Source organism: Malus domestica, chromosome 11 (genome assembly GCF_042453785.1).
Source record: "Malus domestica chromosome 11, GDT2T_hap1".
Classification (NCBI taxonomy): domain Eukaryota; kingdom Viridiplantae; phylum Streptophyta; class Magnoliopsida; order Rosales; family Rosaceae; genus Malus; species Malus domestica.
Genome location: NC_091671.1, coordinates 1,809,095 through 1,830,123, shown reverse-complemented (window position 1 = coordinate 1,830,123; position 21,029 = coordinate 1,809,095). Strand labels below are relative to the sequence as shown.

At 39.6% G+C, this 21,029-nt stretch overlaps 3 protein-coding genes, 1 long non-coding RNA gene and 1 pseudogene across 5 annotated transcripts; 2 read left to right on the top strand and 3 right to left on the bottom strand.

Annotated features, from left to right (window-relative positions):
• Nucleotides 1–10: 10 nt before the first annotated feature.
• LOC103412684 (uncharacterized) lies at nt 11–2,871 on the bottom strand. Its single transcript, XR_011573105.1, has 4 exons — nt 2,404–2,871; nt 1,262–1,320; nt 449–492; nt 11–284 (listed from the first exon to the last, which is right to left on the bottom strand). It is a non-coding gene; the product is annotated as an uncharacterized lncRNA (long non-coding RNA).
• Nucleotides 2,872–4,555: 1,684 nt separating this feature from the next.
• On the top strand, nt 4,556–6,986 carry LOC103422593 (lysine-specific demethylase JMJ30-like; annotated as a pseudogene).
• Nucleotides 6,987–7,089: 103 nt separating this feature from the next.
• LOC103422581 (UDP-glycosyltransferase 92A1) lies at nt 7,090–8,847 on the bottom strand. Of its 2 annotated transcripts, XM_017328750.3 has the most exons (2): nt 7,937–8,847; nt 7,090–7,825 (listed from the first exon to the last, which is right to left on the bottom strand). In XM_017328750.3, exons 1-2 carry the CDS (start codon nt 8,782–8,784, stop codon nt 7,288–7,290), a joined length of 1,386 nt encoding a protein of 461 aa, XP_017184239.2. In that variant the 5' UTR covers nt 8,785–8,847; the 3' UTR covers nt 7,090–7,287. The 2 variants fall into 2 exon arrangements, with proteins under 2 accessions (XP_017184239.2, XP_008358866.2); XM_008360644.4 differs by having other exon boundaries at nt 7,090–8,841.
• Nucleotides 8,848–12,515: 3,668 nt separating this feature from the next.
• Nucleotides 12,516–16,196, top strand: LOC103447071 (carbamoyl phosphate synthase small chain, chloroplastic). Its single transcript, XM_008386243.4, has 10 exons — nt 12,516–12,770; nt 13,161–13,293; nt 13,734–13,822; nt 13,907–13,967; nt 14,065–14,132; nt 14,259–14,387; nt 14,490–14,599; nt 14,956–15,303; nt 15,404–15,569; nt 15,867–16,196. Exons 1-10 carry the CDS (start codon nt 12,641–12,643, stop codon nt 15,914–15,916), a joined length of 1,284 nt encoding a protein of 427 aa, XP_008384465.2. The 5' UTR covers nt 12,516–12,640; the 3' UTR covers nt 15,917–16,196.
• A 492-nt stretch (nt 16,197–16,688) lies between these two features.
• On the bottom strand, nt 16,689–19,878 carry LOC103447070 (IRK-interacting protein-like). Its single transcript, XM_070808020.1, has 2 exons — nt 19,362–19,878; nt 16,689–18,397 (listed from the first exon to the last, which is right to left on the bottom strand). Exons 1-2 carry the CDS (start codon nt 19,599–19,601, stop codon nt 16,853–16,855), a joined length of 1,785 nt encoding a protein of 594 aa, XP_070664121.1. The 5' UTR covers nt 19,602–19,878; the 3' UTR covers nt 16,689–16,852.
• Between the last annotated feature and the right edge of the window lie 1,151 nt (nt 19,879–21,029).

Below are 21,029 nucleotides of genomic sequence, written 5' to 3'. Positions count from 1 at the left end.
ACGGTATAAGTTACGGAATGAAATACTTTAACTGATAAACCAAAATAATATGAAGGTGGCTAAGTTCTCCACAAGGTATTTACAAATATGCACATTCCAAAAAGAAGCACAACCCTCGCTAGACTAAGAACAAGTTCGAGGTGTTCAAAAGAAAGTGCCAAAAAATAAAGTACAAGAGTGGATCAAGGGTAACCTAACGCTTCAAGTCTCTGATAACTGCACTGCTACCCCCATCTACAAACTTCTCGAAGTCTACTCAAACATGTCGCCTGTATGATCAGTGCCTACACCATCGGAATGGTGCATCGGTAAACAACAACCCGGATAAGCTGTGGGGCTCGTGTGAGTGGCAATAATACAAAGTATGTGATACTAATAATAAACCCAGCCATTAATCACAATTTATAAACCTTGAATATAAATCATTCATAAGGAATCAATACCAAACCTTTGAAAACTCTGAAGGAGTCACTCAAACATCCAACGGTTCGTCTGAAACAAATCACAACATCTCACAACTATAATCTCATACAACACAATGAAAAGTAGGACTAGAGCGACACAGTTCGGCCGAAGCCTACATCTTTGAAGCTATCTCAATCCAAATTTAATGAAACCCAAGGTAGATACGATCTAGGACCATCACTTAATGGAATCACGGAGTATAAGGGATTTCGGACCATCTCTCAATGAAATCCGAGTGGATACGATCCCGGACCATCACTCAACAGAATCGTGGAGTACAAGGCATAACAACCATTAAATGAAACCAAACTGGATACGATTCCGGACCATCACTCAACGGAATCACGGAGTAGGGGGATTTCAGACCATCACTCAACGAAATCCAAGTGGATACGATTCCGAACCATCACTCAATGTACAACGGCTCAAGGAAATAAGACAAGCACAAGTTACTTAATTTACCAAAGCTCAACCAAGGGAAATAAGGCACACACTAAATTTAGAACGAATAACGAAGCGGGAAATGAAACAATATCGAAGCAACAAATCCCCATCCCAATGGTTTAACGATCCACCACTAGCCCTCATATTTCATCACAACATGCCAATCAAACAAATCAAACCATATTTCAATATATACACGTCAAATCTCATTTCATAAACTTAAATCAATGGCTAAGCATTAAGAATAACAATTCAATGGAAAACATATTTATAAAACCAAGCCATATCCACACAAGATAACAATTACGAAAACAGGAAAATCACCAATATCACATAAATTAAAATCATTCACCTGGAGTCCGCGTTAATGCACCCTAGCACAAGAGTTAAGGCATCACGCTCTCTCACCGCCTAAACAAAGTACAAGTCCACATTTAGATTTCCTTCGATAATTCACACACCCAACAACTCTCATATGTCTCCCACAATAACATTTAATGAGAAATCGAACCGTCGTTCTAAGGTAGGGTCCATGATCTTACTTCACTTGCTCCGTAAGATCCAATCACTAGATTTTTTATTTGTAATTTAGAACATACCTAATACTTCACCTTCTATCGAAGCTACTCAAATATCTAAACCCAAAAGGGATAACTCTGGGGGGAAAAAAAGCACCTCATACTAAACCGTATGCATGACTCATAAGCAAGCCAAAGTATATAATACCGAGCTTCCTATTCTTATTTCTCTCCCGGAAACCCAAAATAAAACAGACCCGCAAATTAGTACAGGGATTTCTTTTACAAATCTCAAAAGAAAACACTGAAAAAATTAATGTTGACTACTCAACAAGGTTGCCGGTGTGCACAAAAGAACTCGGAATACTCCATTTGCTACTCAAACAAAGATTTTGCTTGGTTCTTCCTACTATAGATTCAACAAGCAGCACCAATTCTTATAACTATCACTAATAACTCTACACACACCGCTGTTGTAACTGAACTAGGGCAAGCAGCTAAGTACGCGACGAGGTTTCAATTTCACTACCACTGACACAAATTTGAACGCCATAGTTTCTTAACTAAACGTCGTGAATACTGCCACATTTTTGCCACCCTGATATAACATGCTAATCTTTATCACAAAGCTAAGCTTATTCTTCAAAGATTTCTCCTTTCTTTGTTCTCTCTTGCCGTAGTCAATAAATCTCTAGTCTTGCTGAAACTACCGATGAAGACACAACGAAATCCCGCAACTTTTCAGGATAACCCAAAAGTAAATCCTTAAATAATATCTACAATAGCATACTACAATTTGGTGACGATCCAATGGTCGGATCATCGATTGCTAGAATATTCAAGTGATGGACCTTATTGAAAATATACTCAACGCATTTCATAAATCGGATGTCACACACTAGAAAATTCGACCTTTTTAAAAAATTCTCAAATTTTACAGGAAAGAAGATCTCAACAAGTAGAGTAAACTTTATACATGTGGGCAAGTCCAATTTGGCCGGGAAGACCCCAAATTGGCTCGCACCCGTCGAAAACCCTGAGGTGGGTGTTCTTCAATTCGAATTCCTCGGTGTTCCAATGCTCCTACAACTGGTTGGGTCTTGATCTAGGGTCCAAGGGAAGTTGATTAAGGGTGAGGATGGGTGGTAGAACTTGTCGGAATGATGGAATCGCCGTGAAAAGCCTTCGGTCACCCGCACAGTTTACATGGTTTTTGGGCTAAAATTCCTTCGAAATTGTAGGGATATGGTAGATGGGAGGTAATGAAAGATATGACAGGTGTGGGATGGTTGAAGATCACCTGAAAGTATGGTGGTAATGGCCGGAATTTAAACCGACTGAAGGTGTGGTTGGGGTGTACGGTCAACCGAAATGGAATGGAAAAAAAATCCTCTTTTCTTTTCCTCCCTTTTGATTGATTGTTGTCTAATCTTTTCCACACTCTAATTGGTCCCTTTCCACTTCTAATTAATCAGTCCCTTAAGCCAAATATGTGTTTGGGCCTTTTACCCACAAGTGGAAGTTAAATAATTCCTACTATCTATAGTTTCACAACTTCAAACGTCCGTAACTATACTATTATAATTCGGACTCGCAAACGACTTTCGCCTATGTATTCATGGGGTCGAGATCTATTTAAAAACACTAGTTATAACTTCGAAAAGTCGACGAATGTTAAAGATTGATTACGAAACTTCAAACTCAATAACCAATCAATTAACATTCCAAAAATTAACGGAATTGAAATTAACTGATAAAGATAACATAATTGCGAAATAAGGAATTTAAATTACGTGATAAGTAACGAATAGTGAAATTCTGGGGATGGGATTTCACAGGTGGTACAAGAATATTCACCTATTGTCCATTGATTACGCCTTTCAGCATGATCTTAAGCCTTGACTCATCCTCTGTAGACAAACCTTGTGGAGGAACCCTATCTCAAACTTAAAGTTGCCAATCTATTGAAGAAATCAATGAAAATCAAGAGAGGAGAGTGATGAATTAGATAGACTTGCATGTTCGTAGCTTCGTCCCAAAGTTGATGACATGAATGAATGATAATATTTTGTTACATTCAGAAACCTTAATGAACAAATGTCCAAATTATAAACTAGGATAAAGATTTGGGCCAATTCTAAAGTTAAAAATGGATAGTGTTAGAAAAATATCTTTTTTCCCTTTCTCTCTTTGTGAGAGACCTTCCCTCTGTTTAAGGGTTATTCTCACCGATCTGTATGAGTCGTTCCCAATCGAGTCCAATTCCAGTACCGTCGATCCTAGCTCCGACCGGGATCAGTGGGTTTTCTTTTGTTTCTTTCTCTCTCTCTCTCTCTTTCTCTTCTTCCATCCGCTGTTTTTTTCCCTGGTTCTATTGGCCGATTTGCCTTCTTATCTCCCCTCTGCTGTCCCTCATCCATATTCATCCAATTTTCGAGTTTCAGTCACCCTTTGCCGCGATTTGTTGCAGTGTTTCAAGTTGGTGTGTATTGAGCTAGTGCTTGCACTAGGTCGGGTGTTCTTTGCACCACCACCTTCTCTTTGATGTATGCCATTGTTGGCAGTGTTGCTCGTGTATTGCCATGAGTTTTTTTTTCACTTGGCTGCAGATTCTCAGTTGTTTGTAGCTGTGCTAGGAGTGAAGCTTAGGATTGGTTGTTGGTATCGATGAGGCAAGGCTTGGTTTGGGGAACAAATTTGGCTGGATCGATATGCACGACTGCTGTTTTGGTGGTTGTAGCGGAAGACGCAACGAATCCGGTTGTTTCTGTGTTTTCCTTTGTTTTGGTCTCAACTTTTGGTTGGGCCTCTGTTGTTTGTTTGTGTTTTGTTTTTGGGCCTCTGTGTTGTAAATTTTGGGCCTTTGTGTTGTAATATTTGTTGTTAGTAATGAATGGTACCCTTGTTTCAAAAAAAAAATGGATAATGTTATTTACACACTCATTTTTACATCTCATATACGTTTGTTAATTTTTTGTCATTGATCTTCTTCATTTTTTTTTTTACTAATCAATATTATCTACACTAAAAAGGTAAGGGAGTGGCTAAGCCTAGGGATGGGCACGGGCCGAGCCGGCCCAATTTTGAAGGGACCGGACTAGACCTGAGTTCAAAGGAAAAGCATCGGGCGGGGCCGGGGATTACATTTATATGAACCAAACCTTACCCAGCCCGGTTGAAACGGGCTGCGCGACGCCTACTCCATGGCCTGCCTTCACGTGGCCAAGCTCCATGTCGCCGCCGGTGAGTTCAGCGACGCCCTCCGTGCTCTCAATATGGGCCTCATCATGGGCGGCCCGCTCTCGAAGCCCGACTTGCACTCCCTCGTCTCCGTCGTCGCCGCCAAAGCCAGGGCAACTAGGGTTCGTCAGCAACAGCAGAAATGTCCCAATTCGGACCGCCGATTGGGCCGGCAAGACGTCGTCTCGGAGGAGGTGAGGTTCGTCATTTGACATCAAATTTCACAGCCTTTTTAACTCTCATAGCTCAAAGGAAGCGTCTTTCTTTGCAATTCAGATCATTAATGATATCCCAATTCCTAAAGTCCTCTGTTTTCAAAAGGGTAGCTTTGAAAATTCTGGGTTCTTTCAAATTACCATTGATTTTTACTGTGTTTACATTTTGATTTGCAGTTGCTTGATGTTTGGCGCAGAAAGTCACTTTCTTGTAAAATGGTTGTGAAGAGTTGAGGTCTATCTTTGGAGGGATTTTTGAGCGAATACTTGTTTCCGGGTTGTCCGGTGGTAATAACCGATGGCATGGATCATTGGCCGGCCAGGATTATCTAACGAAGGTTGCCGGTGATCGCACCGTGCCAGTTGAGGTGATTTTCTTCATAATGTAGTAGTACTAGTTTGTTGAAAATTGATGGTTGTTTGAATTACTTACTTCGTTCTTTCGTTGATTTTTTGTTATATAACTGAAAATTGGTAAAGTTTTGAATGCACTGCAGGTCGGGAAAAATTATTTGTACCCGGAGTGGAAGCAAGGGCTTATTACGTTTTCCCAGTTTCTTGAGAGGATTCAGGCTAATGGCTCTGCTTCTGCTGCCCCAACATACCTTGCTCAGCATCCATTGTTTGATCAGGTGTGTTATTTTACACCGTTACCATGTTTGTAATGGCGATATGCCTACTTGTTGGGCTGGACTTTGCCAATTTTCCACCTTCGTATATCTGATATCCCATTATTGATATGCAGATACACGAGTTACGTGAGGACATATGTATTCCTGACTATTGTTTTGCCGGTGGTGGCGAACTAAGGTCTGCTGGAACAGTAACTCCATTACACCACGATCCACACCATAATGTTCTTGCTCAGGTATATTAGATTCAGTTTCCTAAAATTTAAGTATTTACATCATGATGTTGCCTTCTAGAGTGTTATGATTTACTTAGTAGAATAATCATCCAGTAAGCTGGATTTACCGTAAAATTGTTTCAGTTATGAGTTCCAGAGTTCGTTCATAGTTTTTCTAGGGTAACAAAGAAATTGTAATGGGATTGTTGTGTGTGATGGTGGATATACGAATCTCACGGAAAGAAAACAAAGGATTGTATACTAAACGCATTGTCACAGTTCCATCTCTAAAAAGTAAAATCATGTGCGTATTTAAAGAAGCTGATAATTTCATAGAACATGCCTAGGTTCTCTGGCTCCAAATTGCAGAATGATTTCAATCTATCATCAATGGCAAGAATGTTCTGCATGCTTCATTCCAGGCACAGACATGCTATACTTGATTGCGTGCCCGAGCACATGTATCCGTTGTCTATTTGTATATGCATGTTATTTTCTTGCTACTAGAATAAAATGATCCAAACATCTGTATGACTCAAATCCATTGCTCATTTTCAGGTAGTTGGCAAAAAGTATGTAAGGCTCTACCTTGCATCATTGTCCGAGGAACTCTATCCATACACTGAGATCATGCTATGCAACTCAAGCCAGGTAATTACATTCTTGACCTTCTTATTTTGTTGTGCTTAGCTTACCGATGCTACGTTGTTTTTCCATTCTAAACAATGAGTGCCTTGCCATGCATGCCGATTCCTTTATCTCTGATGAGGTCAATGTAGATCATATAGATGGAATCGGATTCCCTGTTCTGAAGCTCAATTATATATACTGATTGAAAAGACTTTGGTTTGAAGGTTGATCTAGACAAGTTCCCAAAGATGCATGACTTGGAATTTCATGACTGCATTTTAGAGGAAGGTGATATGATTTATATCCCACCAAAGTGGTGGCACCACATGCGATCTCTAACGCCAAGTCTCTCTGTTAGCTTTTGGTGGAGTGAGTATGAAAGTTCATAGCTTTTACAGTGGAGTGGTATTAAGTTCGAAGCTTTTGGTGGACGAAGGATGAAAGCCCAGCTGTGTCTTGCTTATTGTTTTTTATTATTGGTATAGACAGGGCAGTTTTCAGCTGCAACAAGACTACATTATCATGTATAAGCAATTCTGCTGAGTTTTACAGCATATCATCAGACTCACAGAGGTCTCAATTGTGAAGTAACTGTTACAACATTTTTTAGGATAACATTTCAACCTCTCTCTCTCTCTCTCTCTCGTTTCATTAATTGAGTCAGATTCGTTCAATTTGGTTTACGGTGTTATGCTACTGGACATTTTCTGATCATGTTATGTGCGATTGATTTGTACTTGTATCAAATATATGTGATTAATTGTTAACTGAAACTGAACATTAACTGCAGAGAAGGAAATCAAAGTTAACAAGACAAATTATAAAGCCAAGAAAAAAAAAAATCATAAACGGAAACACTCTTAAGAACCGCGACCTTTGAATTCTTTACTTTCTAAGCGCTAGTTTTTCTCTCCTCTTTAGTAACGTTTCATTTGGTTTTGAGTCCACTGTTTTCTTCGACCCTGTATGACATTGCAGCGGCTGTTAGAAAGTCTTCCAAAGCTTTAGTAGAACAACCTTTGTATCCCTCCTCATCCTTCATGGCATCCCTAATAATCTCCTTTGCCTCGCTAGCTTTCCTTCTCATTTGCATCCCTTTCTCTGTCTCATTCATCACCAACTCCAACTTCGCCACTATATTTTCCTTCTGAACCTCACAACTCTTCCCCCTCGCTACTTCCACGCAAACTCCGACTTGCTCCACCAGATACTTGACGTTGAAAAACTGTTCTGAAGCCATAGGCCACCCGAGTAAAGGCACCCCATGAACAAAGGACTCGATCACCGAGTTCCAACCACAATGGCTCAAAAAAGCAGAGGTTGCTTTGTGAGACAGTATTTCCACCTGAGGTGCCCATTTTTCGACAATTAGCCCTTTGTTTTGAGCTTTAATCCTCTGCACGAACCCTTCCGGAAACCACTCCTTCTCCTTGAACTCTGAATCAACATCATATTCCAATGGTGGCCTAACAACCCAAATGAAGTTTTTACCACTTGACTCCAATGCCATTGCCAATTGCATCATCTGAGACTTTGAAACTGTGTTTTGAGAACCAAATGAAATGTACAAAACTGACCTGGGTGGCTTTGAATCAAGCCAGTTTTTGCATGCTTCTGGTGTGAGTCCGGATTCTTTTCCTGCCCTTTTAGTCCCATTTCCGGATGATAGAAGAAGCGGTCCAACTGCCCAAACCGGCAATTTAAAGATCTTTCGGAGGTACATCAGCCCGGTTTTGTCTAGCTCCTCCACCGTGTTGATTACCATTCCGTCAGTTTTCATGCACTCATTGAATGCTTTATGCACAAACACTGAAAAGGGGTCGGTGCCATTGCTCAGTTTAAGACTTTCTGAGAGCTGGGATATATGAAATTTCTTAGCTTCTGGAAAATCAGGCAGTGTGAATTCATATTCTCCGGATTTTGCTTTCAGATGAGGTAAATGCAAGCACAACGAGTAATAGCACGCCATGCCGAACCCTCCAACTGTGGAGAACACAGCATGGGACATGCCAAACTCATGAGCTATCTCAATCGTCCACCCAAAGAAGATGTCAGTGATCATGCAAACCGGTCGGCGCAGTCCATTTCTTTCATGGACAAGACCGTGCATTAGGTTTCTGAAAGAAGGCTTGAGTGACAAGGAAGCTTGAAAGAGTTTGAGGATGAGATGGTAGGATAGGGAATTGGTGTTTTCAGCGTCGCTGGGAAGACCGTGGTCGGAGCTCTTGAAAGGGATTTCGAGGAGGCGAATGGTGGTGTTCGGAGGGAGGGAGGAGCTGAGCTTCTTGATATTGAGTGGGGTGTTGATTAGGGTTATGGTGCAACCTTTTTTCTGCTCTAGTTGTTGGGCCAAGGCAAGGAATGGAATTATGTGGCCTTGTGCCATGAATGGGAACATAACTATGTGTTCCTTGATTTCTGCCATTGCTATTGAAAATTGAATGAAAAATATAGATGGATATTGTGTTGCTTACTATTCCTTACCAGAACCTGTGATATATATATATATATATATATATATATATGTGTGTGTGTGTGTGTGTGTGTGTGTGTGTGTGTGAAGAGAATGGAGATTATTAAAGGGTTCCTTTGGGATTAATTAGCATGCATGCACCATCCTGGATTGGGAGCCACTTTGGATTTTTATGCCTGTTGCCTGAAGACCGAGAGATTCGGATCACTCAGACCACACAATTTTAATCATACAACTCCTATTAGTCCATTTCACTTGCCCACTTCACAAAAATCCAAAAACTTGAACGGCCCATATCTCTTTCTCTCTTTTTGAACGATCCGAATCTCTGGATCCACGGTTTTCAAACATAGAAATCCATAGGGGATCTCATTCCCTCTATCCTAGCAACTTGAGACCTGCCAACCCTGCCGGCAACAGTTGATATATCTTAGCAGCAAAGATTAAAGAGAATGAGAGAGATGGTTGGGAGCTAGGGTGGCTTTGTGGGTTAGCCCAGCCGAACTTCTCTCCACTTGTTCAAACCTATGCTTAATTCTTCTTATCTTTGCTTTTTTTATTTCTTTCTTGATGCACCTAACTTTTTGCTTAACATGCCTTAATGGTCAGGTAACAACTGCAAGAGAAATTTATATGAGCAGCAAACATGGTACCAAATATTGTTTAAATCCTTTCCCATTGGCCAATATCAACATTAACTTTTTAATGAATCCGAATGCAAAGACAAAAATGATCTAGAGAAACTGTGCAACCAAACTAAACTAAGTATATGTGAACTCGGTGATTGAAGCACTTTGTCATGGGAAGGTGATACATGGGTGGCCTTCGGGAGCTGAACCTGAACAGTTTCACAATGCTAAGTTCTTGGGAGAAGAGGCCGGCGTGTGCGTGGAGGCAGCGAGAGGGCGGAGCTGCATCTGCATGGTTAAAATAAAGAATGCTTGTGACTTGTGAGGTTAGGGACATGATCAGAAATGCCATAAAAGATGAGGGGGGATTCTGTCCAAGCCATGGAAGAATTACTGAATGCTGAAGAGCTAAGGAGCAAGACAACAAATTAATTAACCCTGCGTTCGGTACTATTTTCTTTCCTTCACTTTTAGTTTACCGTGTTTGTGCAAACCCTAGTTACATAAAGCCTTTCGGCAGATCCAACCGAATTTAATTCCAAAGTTCGGCAAAAGTCAACGAAGGTTAGTTAAAGATTCGGCAAACTATTACTCAGGTATCGAGATCTTCCCTTTCTTTCCAAACGTTACATAATCGATCCAAGACAATAGCTTCGTATTGTAGAATTATCAGAGAAACGGGTCATACGGCCCATTTCCAACAATACCGATATTGTCTCAAACTTAGTAATTACCACCTGCACAATCAGTCATGTATGAGGTTTTCTCACAAAAGGCTTCGGTATTAGTTGGAGGGGGATTTAAACTCTTCTTTTGTCATTGATACGGTCGATATGGGACATTTCAACACGCCCCTTCACGTGGGACCCAATTATCAGGTCACACGTGGGAGATCCACACATCGACAACCACGTGGAGCCAAGGGGACTCATCCTACACGCCGGCCAATGGACCCATCATCATCGCGCGGGGCCAAGGGACCCACCCATCACGTGGCAATACGGTACGGGCCCGCTCCTTGGCTCTGATACCATGTAGAATTATCAAAGAAAAGGGTCATACGACCCACTTCCAACAACACCGATATTGTCTCCAACTTGGTAATTACCACCTGCATAATCCGTCATGTGTGAGGTTTTATCACAAAAGGCCTCGATATTAGTTGGAGTGGGATTAGGGTATTTAAACTCTTCTTTTATCATTGATACGGTCGATGTGGGACATTTCAACACATATTAACTCAATCTCCCCCGTCCTTGAACCGATAACCATCTTCCGACTAACTTAGCCTCCTCCATCCCTCGGGATCAACAAGGGGTGGTACAAGAATATTCACCTATTGTCCATTGATTATGCCTTTGGCATGATCTTAAGCCCTGACTCACCCTTCGCGGACAAACCTTGTGGAGGAACCCTATCTCAAACTTAAAGCTGCCAATCTATTGAAGAAATCAATGAAAATCAAGAGAGGAAAGTGATGAATTAGATAGACTTGCATGTTCGTAGCTTCGTCCCAATGTTGATGACATGAACGAATGATAATATTTTGTTACATTCAGAAACCTTAATGAACAAATGTCCAAATTATAAACTAGGATAAAGATTTGGGTCAATTCTAAAGTTAAAAATGGATAGTGTTAGAAAAATATATTTTTTTCCCTTTCTCTCTCTGTGAGAGACCTTCCCTCTGTTTAAGGGTTATTCTCACCAATATGTGTGAGTCGTTCCCAATCAAGTCAAATTTCGGTACCGTCGATCCTAGCTCCAGCTGGGATCGGTGGGTTTTCTTTCGTTTCTTTCTTTCTCTCTCTTTCTCTTCTTCCATCCGCTGTTTTTTTTTCCCTGATTTTATTGGCCGATTTGCCTTCTTCTCTCCCCTCTGCTGTCTCTCATCCATATTCATCCAATTTTCGAGCTTCAGTACCCTTTGCCAAAATTTGTTTTTGTGTTTCGAGTTGGTGTATATTGAGCTGGTGCTTGCACTAGGTCGGGTGTTCCTTGCACTAGGTCGGGTGTTCCTTGCACCACCACCTTCTCTTTGATGTCTGCCCTTGTTGGCAGTGTTGCTCGTGGATTGCCATAAGCTTTTTTCACTTGGCTGCAGATTCTCAGTTGTATGTAGATGTGCTAGGAGTGAAGCTTAGGATTGGCTGCTGGTATCGATGAGGCGAGGCTTAGTTTGGGGAACGAAATTGGCTGGATCGACATGCACGGCTACTGTTTTGGTGGTTGTAGCGACGGTTATGGCGGAAGACGCAATGGATCCGGTTGTTTCTATGTTTCTTTTGTTTTGGTCTCAACTTTTGGTTGGGCCTTTGTTGTTTGTTTGTGTTTTGTTTTTGGGCCTCTATGTTGTAAATTTTGGGCCTTTGTGTTGTAATGTTTGTTGTTAGTAATGAATGGTACCTTTGTTCCAAAAAAAAAAATGGATAGTGTTATTTACACACTCATTTTTACCTCTCACATATGTTTGTTAATTTTTTGTCATAGATCTTCTTCATTTTTTTTTTGACCAAACGATATTATCTACACTAAAGGGGTGGGGAAGTGGCTAAGCGCCTCACAATGGGCTTGCAATAATATGGTTCAAATTTGTCTTTGACAAGAATCAAACCTAATACATCTCACTTATAAATAAAGAATAATACCACAAAACTGTAATACTAAAGAACTCTTCAATTTATTTAAGGGAACTTTAACGAAAAGCCCCTGATACTGTTCACTTTAACGAAAAACCATATTTTTACACTAAAAAGTCAATATTATTCACTTTACCCTTTATTTTGTCTTTATTGTTAAAACTCAAAATTTTCAAACCATTTTCATTAGTTTTCCTTTTATTTAATCCAACAGCAAAAAAAATTAAAAGATTCTTGATTTACCTCTTATAGCATTTACTTTGTGTCCGACCACAAAAATGAACAACTTCACTTTAATCTTTATTATTAAAACTCAAAATTTTCAAAACATTTTCATTAGTTTTCTTTTATTTAATCCAACAGCAAAAAAATTAAAAGATTTTTATGAATACCCTTTATTAGGTCGTTTCTATGTAAGATTTACCTCTTATAGGCTGTAGCATTTACTTTGTGTCCGACCATAAAAAGGGAACAACGTCTCTCTCTCTCTCTCTCTCAGTTAGCAAAGCCAAATAATCCACTGCCGCAACAGAGAGGAGAATGGCCACGGCAGCTATGGAATTAGCTCTTAGAAATCCGTCGACTTTATTCAATCCCAAGTCTCCAAAACCTTTAAAGCTTCGAGCTTTTACTCTCAGATGCTCCTCCGCCACCTCAACCGCCGTCCCAGGTGCTGCTCTGCCGCTACCTCTTGTTTCAATTGTTTTGCTTTCAGTATTCCAGCTTTCCCGTTACGTTAATGCGGATGAATATTCAAAAGATTTGTTTTTTATTAGAAAAAAAAAGAGTGTGTATATTTGACGGTAATAAGATGGGAGAACAAGTTAATTGGGTGCCATGGAAATCCAGTTTTATGTCCAGAAATTTGAAAAAAAAAAATTTAAAAAAAAGGAAAAATAATGATGGTTTTATTCAGTTTTATAGAAATTCTTGTTCTTAGGCTTCAGCATTCACTCTCAGACTTAATGCTGTTAATTTTTTGATAATACAGATTAAATATGTAGTTTTATTATTAAAAATGTATGATTCTTTGTGTTTTGCATTGCTTGTTGGGGTTTAGATTTGGCAGAGAAACCTTGGAAGACTTCAGATGCTAGGCTAGTGCTTGAAGATGGTTCAATCTGGAGAGCAAAGTCGTTTGGTGCTTCAGGGACCCAAGTTGGTGAAGTTGTATTCAACACATCCTTGACCGGGTGAGACAACTTATGATTTTGTATGTACCAGCAACTTATCTTAACATTTTAACTTTGATGTCGGGTTCTTTCTGTTCGTGGAACTTAGCTGCATATTCGTGGGACTTAGCTGCATGTCTTAACATTGTAACGTTTTAAATTGTTCTTTTGTAGGAATAACCTTTTGAGCTTGGTAGTGTAATAACCAGAGTACTAGGTGATTATTTGTTAGCCTTCTTGGACTGTCTTCAACCTGAGCGATTATGTGAAATTCACAAAGCTCCTGTGTTTCTTTTTCCCATTCTGTAGTGATGATCACACTTTGGTTAACGTAATTTTGGTACTTGTATTATTGAACTAGTTACCTCGTCTTTGGTTGGGCATCAATGTCCAAGAGTTGATAAGTTCAGCATGAGTCATATATGGAGTCTGATACACATGCATTTTACATGTTTACGCAGGTACCAAGAAATTATTACAGATCCTAGTTATGCTGGCCAATTTGTCCTGATGACAAACCCACATATTGGAAACACTGGTGTAAATTTTGGTGGGTGGAGTTTTCTTTCTCTACTTTTGAAATTTATGCTGTCTTGGATATGCTGAATTATGAAATTGGTGTTGTCCTTATTAGATGATGAAGAATCAAGGAAATGCTTCCTTGCCGGTTTAGTGATCCGAAGTTTAAGTATCAGGTGTGCTTCCTTGCTGTAGGAATATCAGCTGCTTCCGTGATTGAGCTGTGCTCAGTTTTGACAATAAACTAAACTGTGTGTCTTTAAAAATTTGCAGTACATCAAATTGGAGATGTGCAGAAACAATTGGTGATTATTTAGCAGAAAGAAACATCATGGGAATTTGTAAGTTAGACCCGGTCATCAATATTTAAGGCACTAATATTTTGCAGAATTTTGTTAGTTGGTGTGCTAAGCTGTATGTGTGTAAATCTCACTCTCTGTGTCCCATGCTGATTGATTATGCAACAGATGATGTTGACACACGTGCTATCACCCGAAGACTAAGGCAAGATGGAAGCCTTATTGGTGTTTTGAGCACAGAACAGACAAAATCAGATGAAGAACTATTGGAAATGTCTCGTTCGTGGGACATTGTTGGTAAGGATTAAATCAAGCTAGTTGAATAAGTCAAAGGATTTAACAGAAGAAAAACAATGTCAAAGGATTAAAGTTCCAAGATTTATTGTTTTAATTTTGCAGGGGTGGATCTAATAAGTGGTGTGTCATGTAAGGCCCCTCATGAATGGGTTGATAAAACACATTCAGAGTGGGCATTTAACTCCAGCAAAAGAGATGCAGATGCATTTCACGTAAGTCAGCATTGAGTTAAATTTGAATTCCTTCCGGAATGTTTGGTATCATTTTCGTTCTTTTTTTTTAAATTAAAGAGAGGGAAAAAGGAGAGGAGAATGAGAACAGAGATGAAGGGAAATATGTAGGATGGTTTTGGAAGTAAATGCTCTTTAGTTCTAATTGTATCCTATTATTCTCACTCTCTTCGTGACCACTCACCTCTCATATCTTGTTTCTCTCCTCCTCCATCCCTTTATCTCCTTAACTAGAAAACAAAAGGCAAACACATTTGCTAACGGACCAGTTTTGCTCTGATGTTGGTACTTTGGTCTTAGTTGACCTTTTTTCTTATTCCTTTCGGTATGAATTGAAGGTTGTTGCATATGATTTTGGAATCAAGCATAATATACTCAGGCGCTTGGCTTCGTATGGTTGTAAAATCACTGTTGTGCCTTCAACATGGCCAGCTTCAGAGACTCTGAAAATGAAACCAGATGGGGTCCTTTTCAGCAATGGCCCCGGAGACCCATCTGCTGTTCCTTATGCTGTTGAAACAGTCAAGGAAATTCTTGGGAAGGTTCCCGTTTTTGGAATTTGCATGGGCCATCAATTGCTTGGCCTGGCATTAGGCGGTAAAACTTTCAAAATGAAGTTTGGCCACCATGGAGGAAATCATCCAGTCCGTAATCTTCGTACTGGAGATGTTGAGATAAGCGCTCAGGTATCTCAATCATATAATTTTTATGATGTTCGAAATTTTTGAACTGTCATCCTGAAGTAAACATGTCAAGCATCTGTGAACCTCTTTAATTTTGTCGCAGAATCACAACTACGCAGTTGAGGCTGCATCACTTCCCGAGGGTGTAGAAGTAACTCATGTTAATCTCAATGATGGAAGTTGTGCTGGTCTTGCCTATCCTGCACGAAACATCATGTCTATTCAGTACCACCCTGAAGCATCCCCGGGACCTCATGATTCAGACTACGGTAATGTGAATTGTGTTTCTACATACTGATAAGTAAACATTAAATTTAGTAGTATTTTATGTGGTAGGTGCTTGCACCAACTAGAGACATGCACTTTTAACAGGAAATCTAGGAATTTCATCATCTACTGAAAGGTGAAACTGGAGCTCATAGCAATGGCGGCTTTTCTTTATCCTGTTGCTTCTTTCTAGCTACTTTCTATCACACTTACGATACCATTTCTTTATAAAATTACATATGGTGTAACGTTACATTACAAAAAAAGTTAAAAAGGGATTTTTTTTTTTTTTGCTGCAGTTTTTAGCGAATTCATAGAGCTGATTAAGAAAGTAAAAGTAAATGCATGAAGGTATCTGCACTGAGCTTCAGTTGATGGACGGCATGCCCTGAGGGGGCGAGGGTTCAAATTGTCATAAACAAGTCCAGCCTCTGCTCGTATCTATGGGATTAACATTTACGGTTGCCAAAAACTTGTTAGGAGTTCCACCCCGTCTTTTCTAGTCATGATGCTGTTAGCAACTGAAATTTTGAGATGAATATTTGTCACGCTCGAAACTTTGCTCCAATTGATTCGTTTGTTCTTGTTTTGTTTGCTTTAATTGGTTCAATACAATGGTTATTCTACAATATCAGTTATATTTTTTTTGCTTCAGAATCCATGAGATCAGTGGTTTAGCCAAAAAAGAAGAAAAGTTGCATAATTTAATGGTGGTAATATTTTTTTGCTTTTAGTGAATTGTCTCATTTATAAGCAGGCTCTGGTTAAGGGGGAAAAAAACTTGGGCCATACCGCCTGACCAGTTGACTGGTCCGACCATCTAAATTCTAATGAACTAATGCCACGTCGCTAGTAATTTGCCATGTAGACTTTCACTGATAACATTATAAACACAATACCAACAACTATATAATTGGAAGTACGAATTGTCTTGGACGATATATTTCGAGCGGAAACGAGAATGTTGGCTTGAGTAACGCAAATATTGGTGAGAATCAAACCTCAAAAACCGAAGGGTTCCTTTGCAAGATTCGTCTACGGAGGGTGAGTAAAGGGCCTAAGATCAGGTCGAAAGGCATAATCGACGGACAACAGGTCAATATTAAAGGAGGCATGGTGAAAAACAAAATAACAAACCAATCTTTATGTCAGCCTCTACTTTAAACATCAAAGGTACATACTTCCTCATGTTGAACAATTAGCCCATAAAAAATAAATTAAAAAACCTAAAAGAAGGCAGTAATTGATTGATAAAAAACTAAGAAAAAAATTTAAAGAGAAAGGATCAATTTACTGAACCTGCAGACTTGTATCTGCAAAGAACCTTACACCTTAAAACCCTATCCTGAACATAAAACCCCGGCATCACCATAATCTTAACCCGGCTCGGACCATGCGATCTCTGCCTGTCCATGAACATGTCTTCCATGTAGTGTGGATCAAAGCTCCTATTCTCCTCCACCCTCAGAATTCCGAGAGGCGGATTGAACGAAAATGCAAGCAAATGAAGCAGCCAAATGCACTTGGTAGCAACAAAGAATGCTTGAAGAACCTGCTCCGGCCACGGCCTTGTCCAATTTAGTGTTGTAATGATGCAACTCATCTTCTGATCACAAAACTTGCTGAATTCTTCGCAGTAATACTTCGTTCCCTTTCTTAATACTTCATTCCAGCTCAAGTTTCTGAGGGCAACGAAGGAAGAAAACTGCGCTTGGCGTGCTTGGTGAGGGTCTAAAATCTTCGGCGAGCCATTTTTCTGAAACATACAGTTCTCGAAGTCTTGGTAGAGTGACTGGTTGATCATGGCTTCCAAATGGTACAACACTGCCTTGGAGTACTTGGAACTCAATGACAATTTGAACGGCTCGAGAAGCATGTTCAAATTATCCACCAGGGTGTTATCCATTACTTCGATCTGCGCTACAAGGATCTTGCAGAACTGTCTTACAGACAGTCTAGATTCCGATACTATCTGTAAGAAACCTTCCACCATTACTTCCTCGCTGACCGGCATTAGGTTTTCTGCGTTCCCATCGTTGGATTTGCCACTCTTCGGAAAGTTCCCAAGCTTTTCAGGGATTTGGATCTTGGTATGTGTTGCTTGTCTCAAAGCTCTCTTCAGCTCTTCACAGTAAGTTTCCAAGTAGTCCATCTTCTGTTTCAGCTCCCCGAGCGAAGATCTCATCCCCGAAACCTCCATTAACGCGGCGTCTCTATGCTCATTCGCTTCTATGAGCTGTTTCCTCAACGTCTCAATCGACATTATCCCCAATTCCCTATAAACCTGAGAAACTTCCTCCGATTCTGTTCGGTTTGGAGAGCTTTCGTTCTTGTGCTTCTTCCTTAACTTCGGAAACAACCACGAAATCACTCCCCGGCTTTTTGGCTGCGATTGAACAGACGAATGTGAATCTGTCAACGGCACAACGATGTTAGAATTCCTGCAGTTCCTCATCCCAGTCTCCGAATCGCTTGTTATGGTCGCAGGCTTGCATCGATTACATGATGAAACCGAGTTGAAATCCCCCAAACTATTTCGCCTTCTCGACCTGAAGTATTCATTGGCTGGTGATGTTTGAAGCACGGTGATGTTGTTTGCACACGAAGAGCTTGTAACAGATTTGTGATCCTCAGCTGGACAAGCATGGGACTCTAAGTTGGCGAAATCGGAAGGGAACCCTTTTCTTGAAGATGAGTTTTCCTTGTAGTTTGATGCAACTGTTTCATCCCCATTTCCTTCTAGCCCACTGTACTCGTCCCAACTCTCGGATAACGTTCGATTCATCGTCGGAATTTGTTGAAATCCAGGCAATGGTTCATCTTCATAACTCTGTAAAATGTCTCCAAACTTAGTGAACTCTTCCAGCACTTAGAAACCACAAAATACAATCCTTATTAATTGTTTTTTTTTTTTTAAATACGAAGATCTAAACTACTCTAATATATGACGGGACGAATTCAAACTTTTTAAGGACCTAACCAATTGGCCTAACTCAAGTATGCATGTAATACAACATTTGAGTATTAGATTTAGGTTGCGAAGGGTTTGTGATTTTCACGCTCCAATTTTCTCCTTCTGTCAGTCCCTTTTTTATGTTCTGGATTTGCTTTTGATATATCCAATCCAAAAGCTAGAGCAAAATGTTGGGCAGAAAATAAGATTGCAAAAAATCACCACCTTTCATTTAACTGAGAATAATAACTTCAACCAAAGAATTGTTGGTCTATCATGTAGGAACTTGATGAAGGAAAAACAAATGTAGTGGTGTTGGCCGTATAAATCTTAAAACGCCACTACATTTGGTTTTACACTAAATATTCCATTAGCTCTAAATACACCATTAATAAAATTATAATAAAAAAAAATGTTCCCCTTCACTCATTAGTTCTATAAAAATGTTTAAAACTACATTATTTGGAATATTATATTTTAGTTCTCAATTCAAGTGGTCCAAAAGATAATTGGGAACTAAAACTACATTATACACCAAAAATGTTCATTAGAAAACCAAGAACAAAAATTTCTCACAATAACAAAGAAAACAAAGCAAATTCCAGGTTAGATAATGAAAACGAAAAATGGCGAAAAAAATTTCTACTGCGAAATTTTTTAACAGAATAGTGGCACGCTCGCAATCACAAAAAATCACCCTCATTATAAATTAAAACCATATTATAAACCAAAAATATTGGTTAAAAGCAAAGGACAAATTGCTCACAACAAGTAAGTTAAACAGAACAAATTCAAGAAACCAGAGGATGAGAAATGCAGAATGTCGAAAAAATCGACTCACCGGAGTGAAAACAGGGTAGTCTTGGGCAGAGAACTGAGAGGCAGGGCGGGAGGCAGGGGAAGAAGAAGGGAACCTGAGATTTGCAGGGCTGCTTCCTTGAACCAGAGCAGCATGGAGAGCTCTCAGCTCCACTGCTTTGGCAATGGCGGCTTGTATTTCCTGCCTGCTGACATCATTTTTGACATGGGAGTTATTCTCTTGGGATTGAAAATTGTTACTATTTGTAGTAAAAGAAGCCATGAAAAACCAGAGAGAAAAACAGGGGAGGGCAGAGGAGGAGTGGGGTGAGATTGTTCAGGGAGAGAAACGAACAAAGAGAATGGAGGAGTGGGAATCCAATGGTTGGATTTGATGTGAAGAGATGAAGATCATATCTACAGTGGAATCTTGGAAAACCAGAGAAGTTAGAGAGAGAGAGAGAGAGAGAGAGAGAGAGAGAGAGAGAGGGATACCCTAAGGCCAATGAGCTTTTCTCTTGGTTCTTAGTGGATTTTGATAGAATGTGAGCATGTGAAGCAGAGAGAGAGAGAGAGGGTAATTCTTACTCACTGAAGACATGGCTTCGTTGTAAAGTGAAATTACCAAAATACCCTTAGGGCCATAGTTTCCTAAAATAACCATGTAACCAAAACATGACGTGTTGGTACTACTATGAACATGATTGCTTGGTACTATGAGAAGAAATTCTTCTCTCTCTCTCTCTATATTCCACTCAATTGTTTGGACTTTCAAGAAGTGATGATGCCCACTTTAATTGTGAAATACTCTTTATGTTATCATGGCAATTAATTATCTAAGTGAGTTGGTCCTTTTAAGTTCATGTGATTGTACATGCTGCTTCTTCTTTCAATAGGGTAAAACAAAAATGAAAAGAATGCGATTAAATTGACGACAATAAGAGCTACAAAACTCACGATGATAATTTTTGTCTGGTTAAAGCTAAAATTCAAGAAGATGAGCATATGAAAAGAAATCTCATGAAACTGTAGTTTTTTTTTACTTAGTAATACCTTTTACTCTCCAAATAGTTTGGAAATCATTTGGAAGTATATTATCGTTTATGTTTGCATTTGAAGAAATATAATTCCTAGTACAAAGATTTTAATTTTAGTGGCAGAGCATTTCTTCATGGATTTATCGTCAAAGTATGAATTAGTGGTAAAGTACTTATCTCTGCACTTGCAATCAGAACGAGTATAAATGATAGAGTGTTTATCTCTGCATGCACTTACAATCATAGATCGATTCTCATGCTCTCATTTCCACCATCAAGCTTTCATTTCCATCATCTAGCTTTAGACAATACATTTTTAGAAAAAAGTTTGAAGACAAAGTAAATAAATGAGGGTCTTATATTAAGTGATTGAGGAAAGGGTAGTTTGGTCCATAAATAAAATTTTTCTGAGCTGTCCAAGGGCCGAAAGGGAGTTGGGGACTGGGGACAGAAATATCGAAAACCTTCCAAACACTCCTTGTCTTGCTGTTCTGTAATTAGTGAATCTTGTAAAGTAGTGCTACAGCGGGGACCAAACGGGTCATTGCCCTCTCTCTCCCAGTATATTTACCAAATTACCCATGCTTAGATTTCATGTTGGGAGTCATGGGAATGAAAGAAGCAGGGGTAGTTTGGTAAATGAAATAATGACTTTATTGGAAGGCCCTTTGTTT

Coding starts and splice junctions, on each gene's coding strand:
- LOC103447071 (XM_008386243.4), top strand. CDS start 12,641: ATGGCCACGGCAGCTATGGAATTAGCTCTTAGAAATCCGTCGACTTTA. Junction 14,133..14,258: donor AAGAAACATCATGGGAATTT/GTAAGTTAGACC, acceptor ATTATGCAACAG/ATGATGTTGACACACGTGCT. Junction 14,388..14,489: donor TCGTTCGTGGGACATTGTTG/GTAAGGATTAAA, acceptor TTAATTTTGCAG/GGGTGGATCTAATAAGTGGT.
- LOC103447070 (XM_070808020.1), bottom strand. CDS start 19,601: ATGGCTTCTTTTACTACAAATAGTAACAATTTTCAATCCCAAGAGAAT. Junction 18,398..19,361: donor ACTACCCTGTTTTCACTCCG/GTGAGTCGATTT, acceptor GACATTTTACAG/AGTTATGAAGATGAACCATT.
- LOC103422581 (XM_008360644.4), bottom strand. CDS start 8,784: ATGGCAGAAATCAAGGAACACATAGTTATGTTCCCATTCATGGCACAA.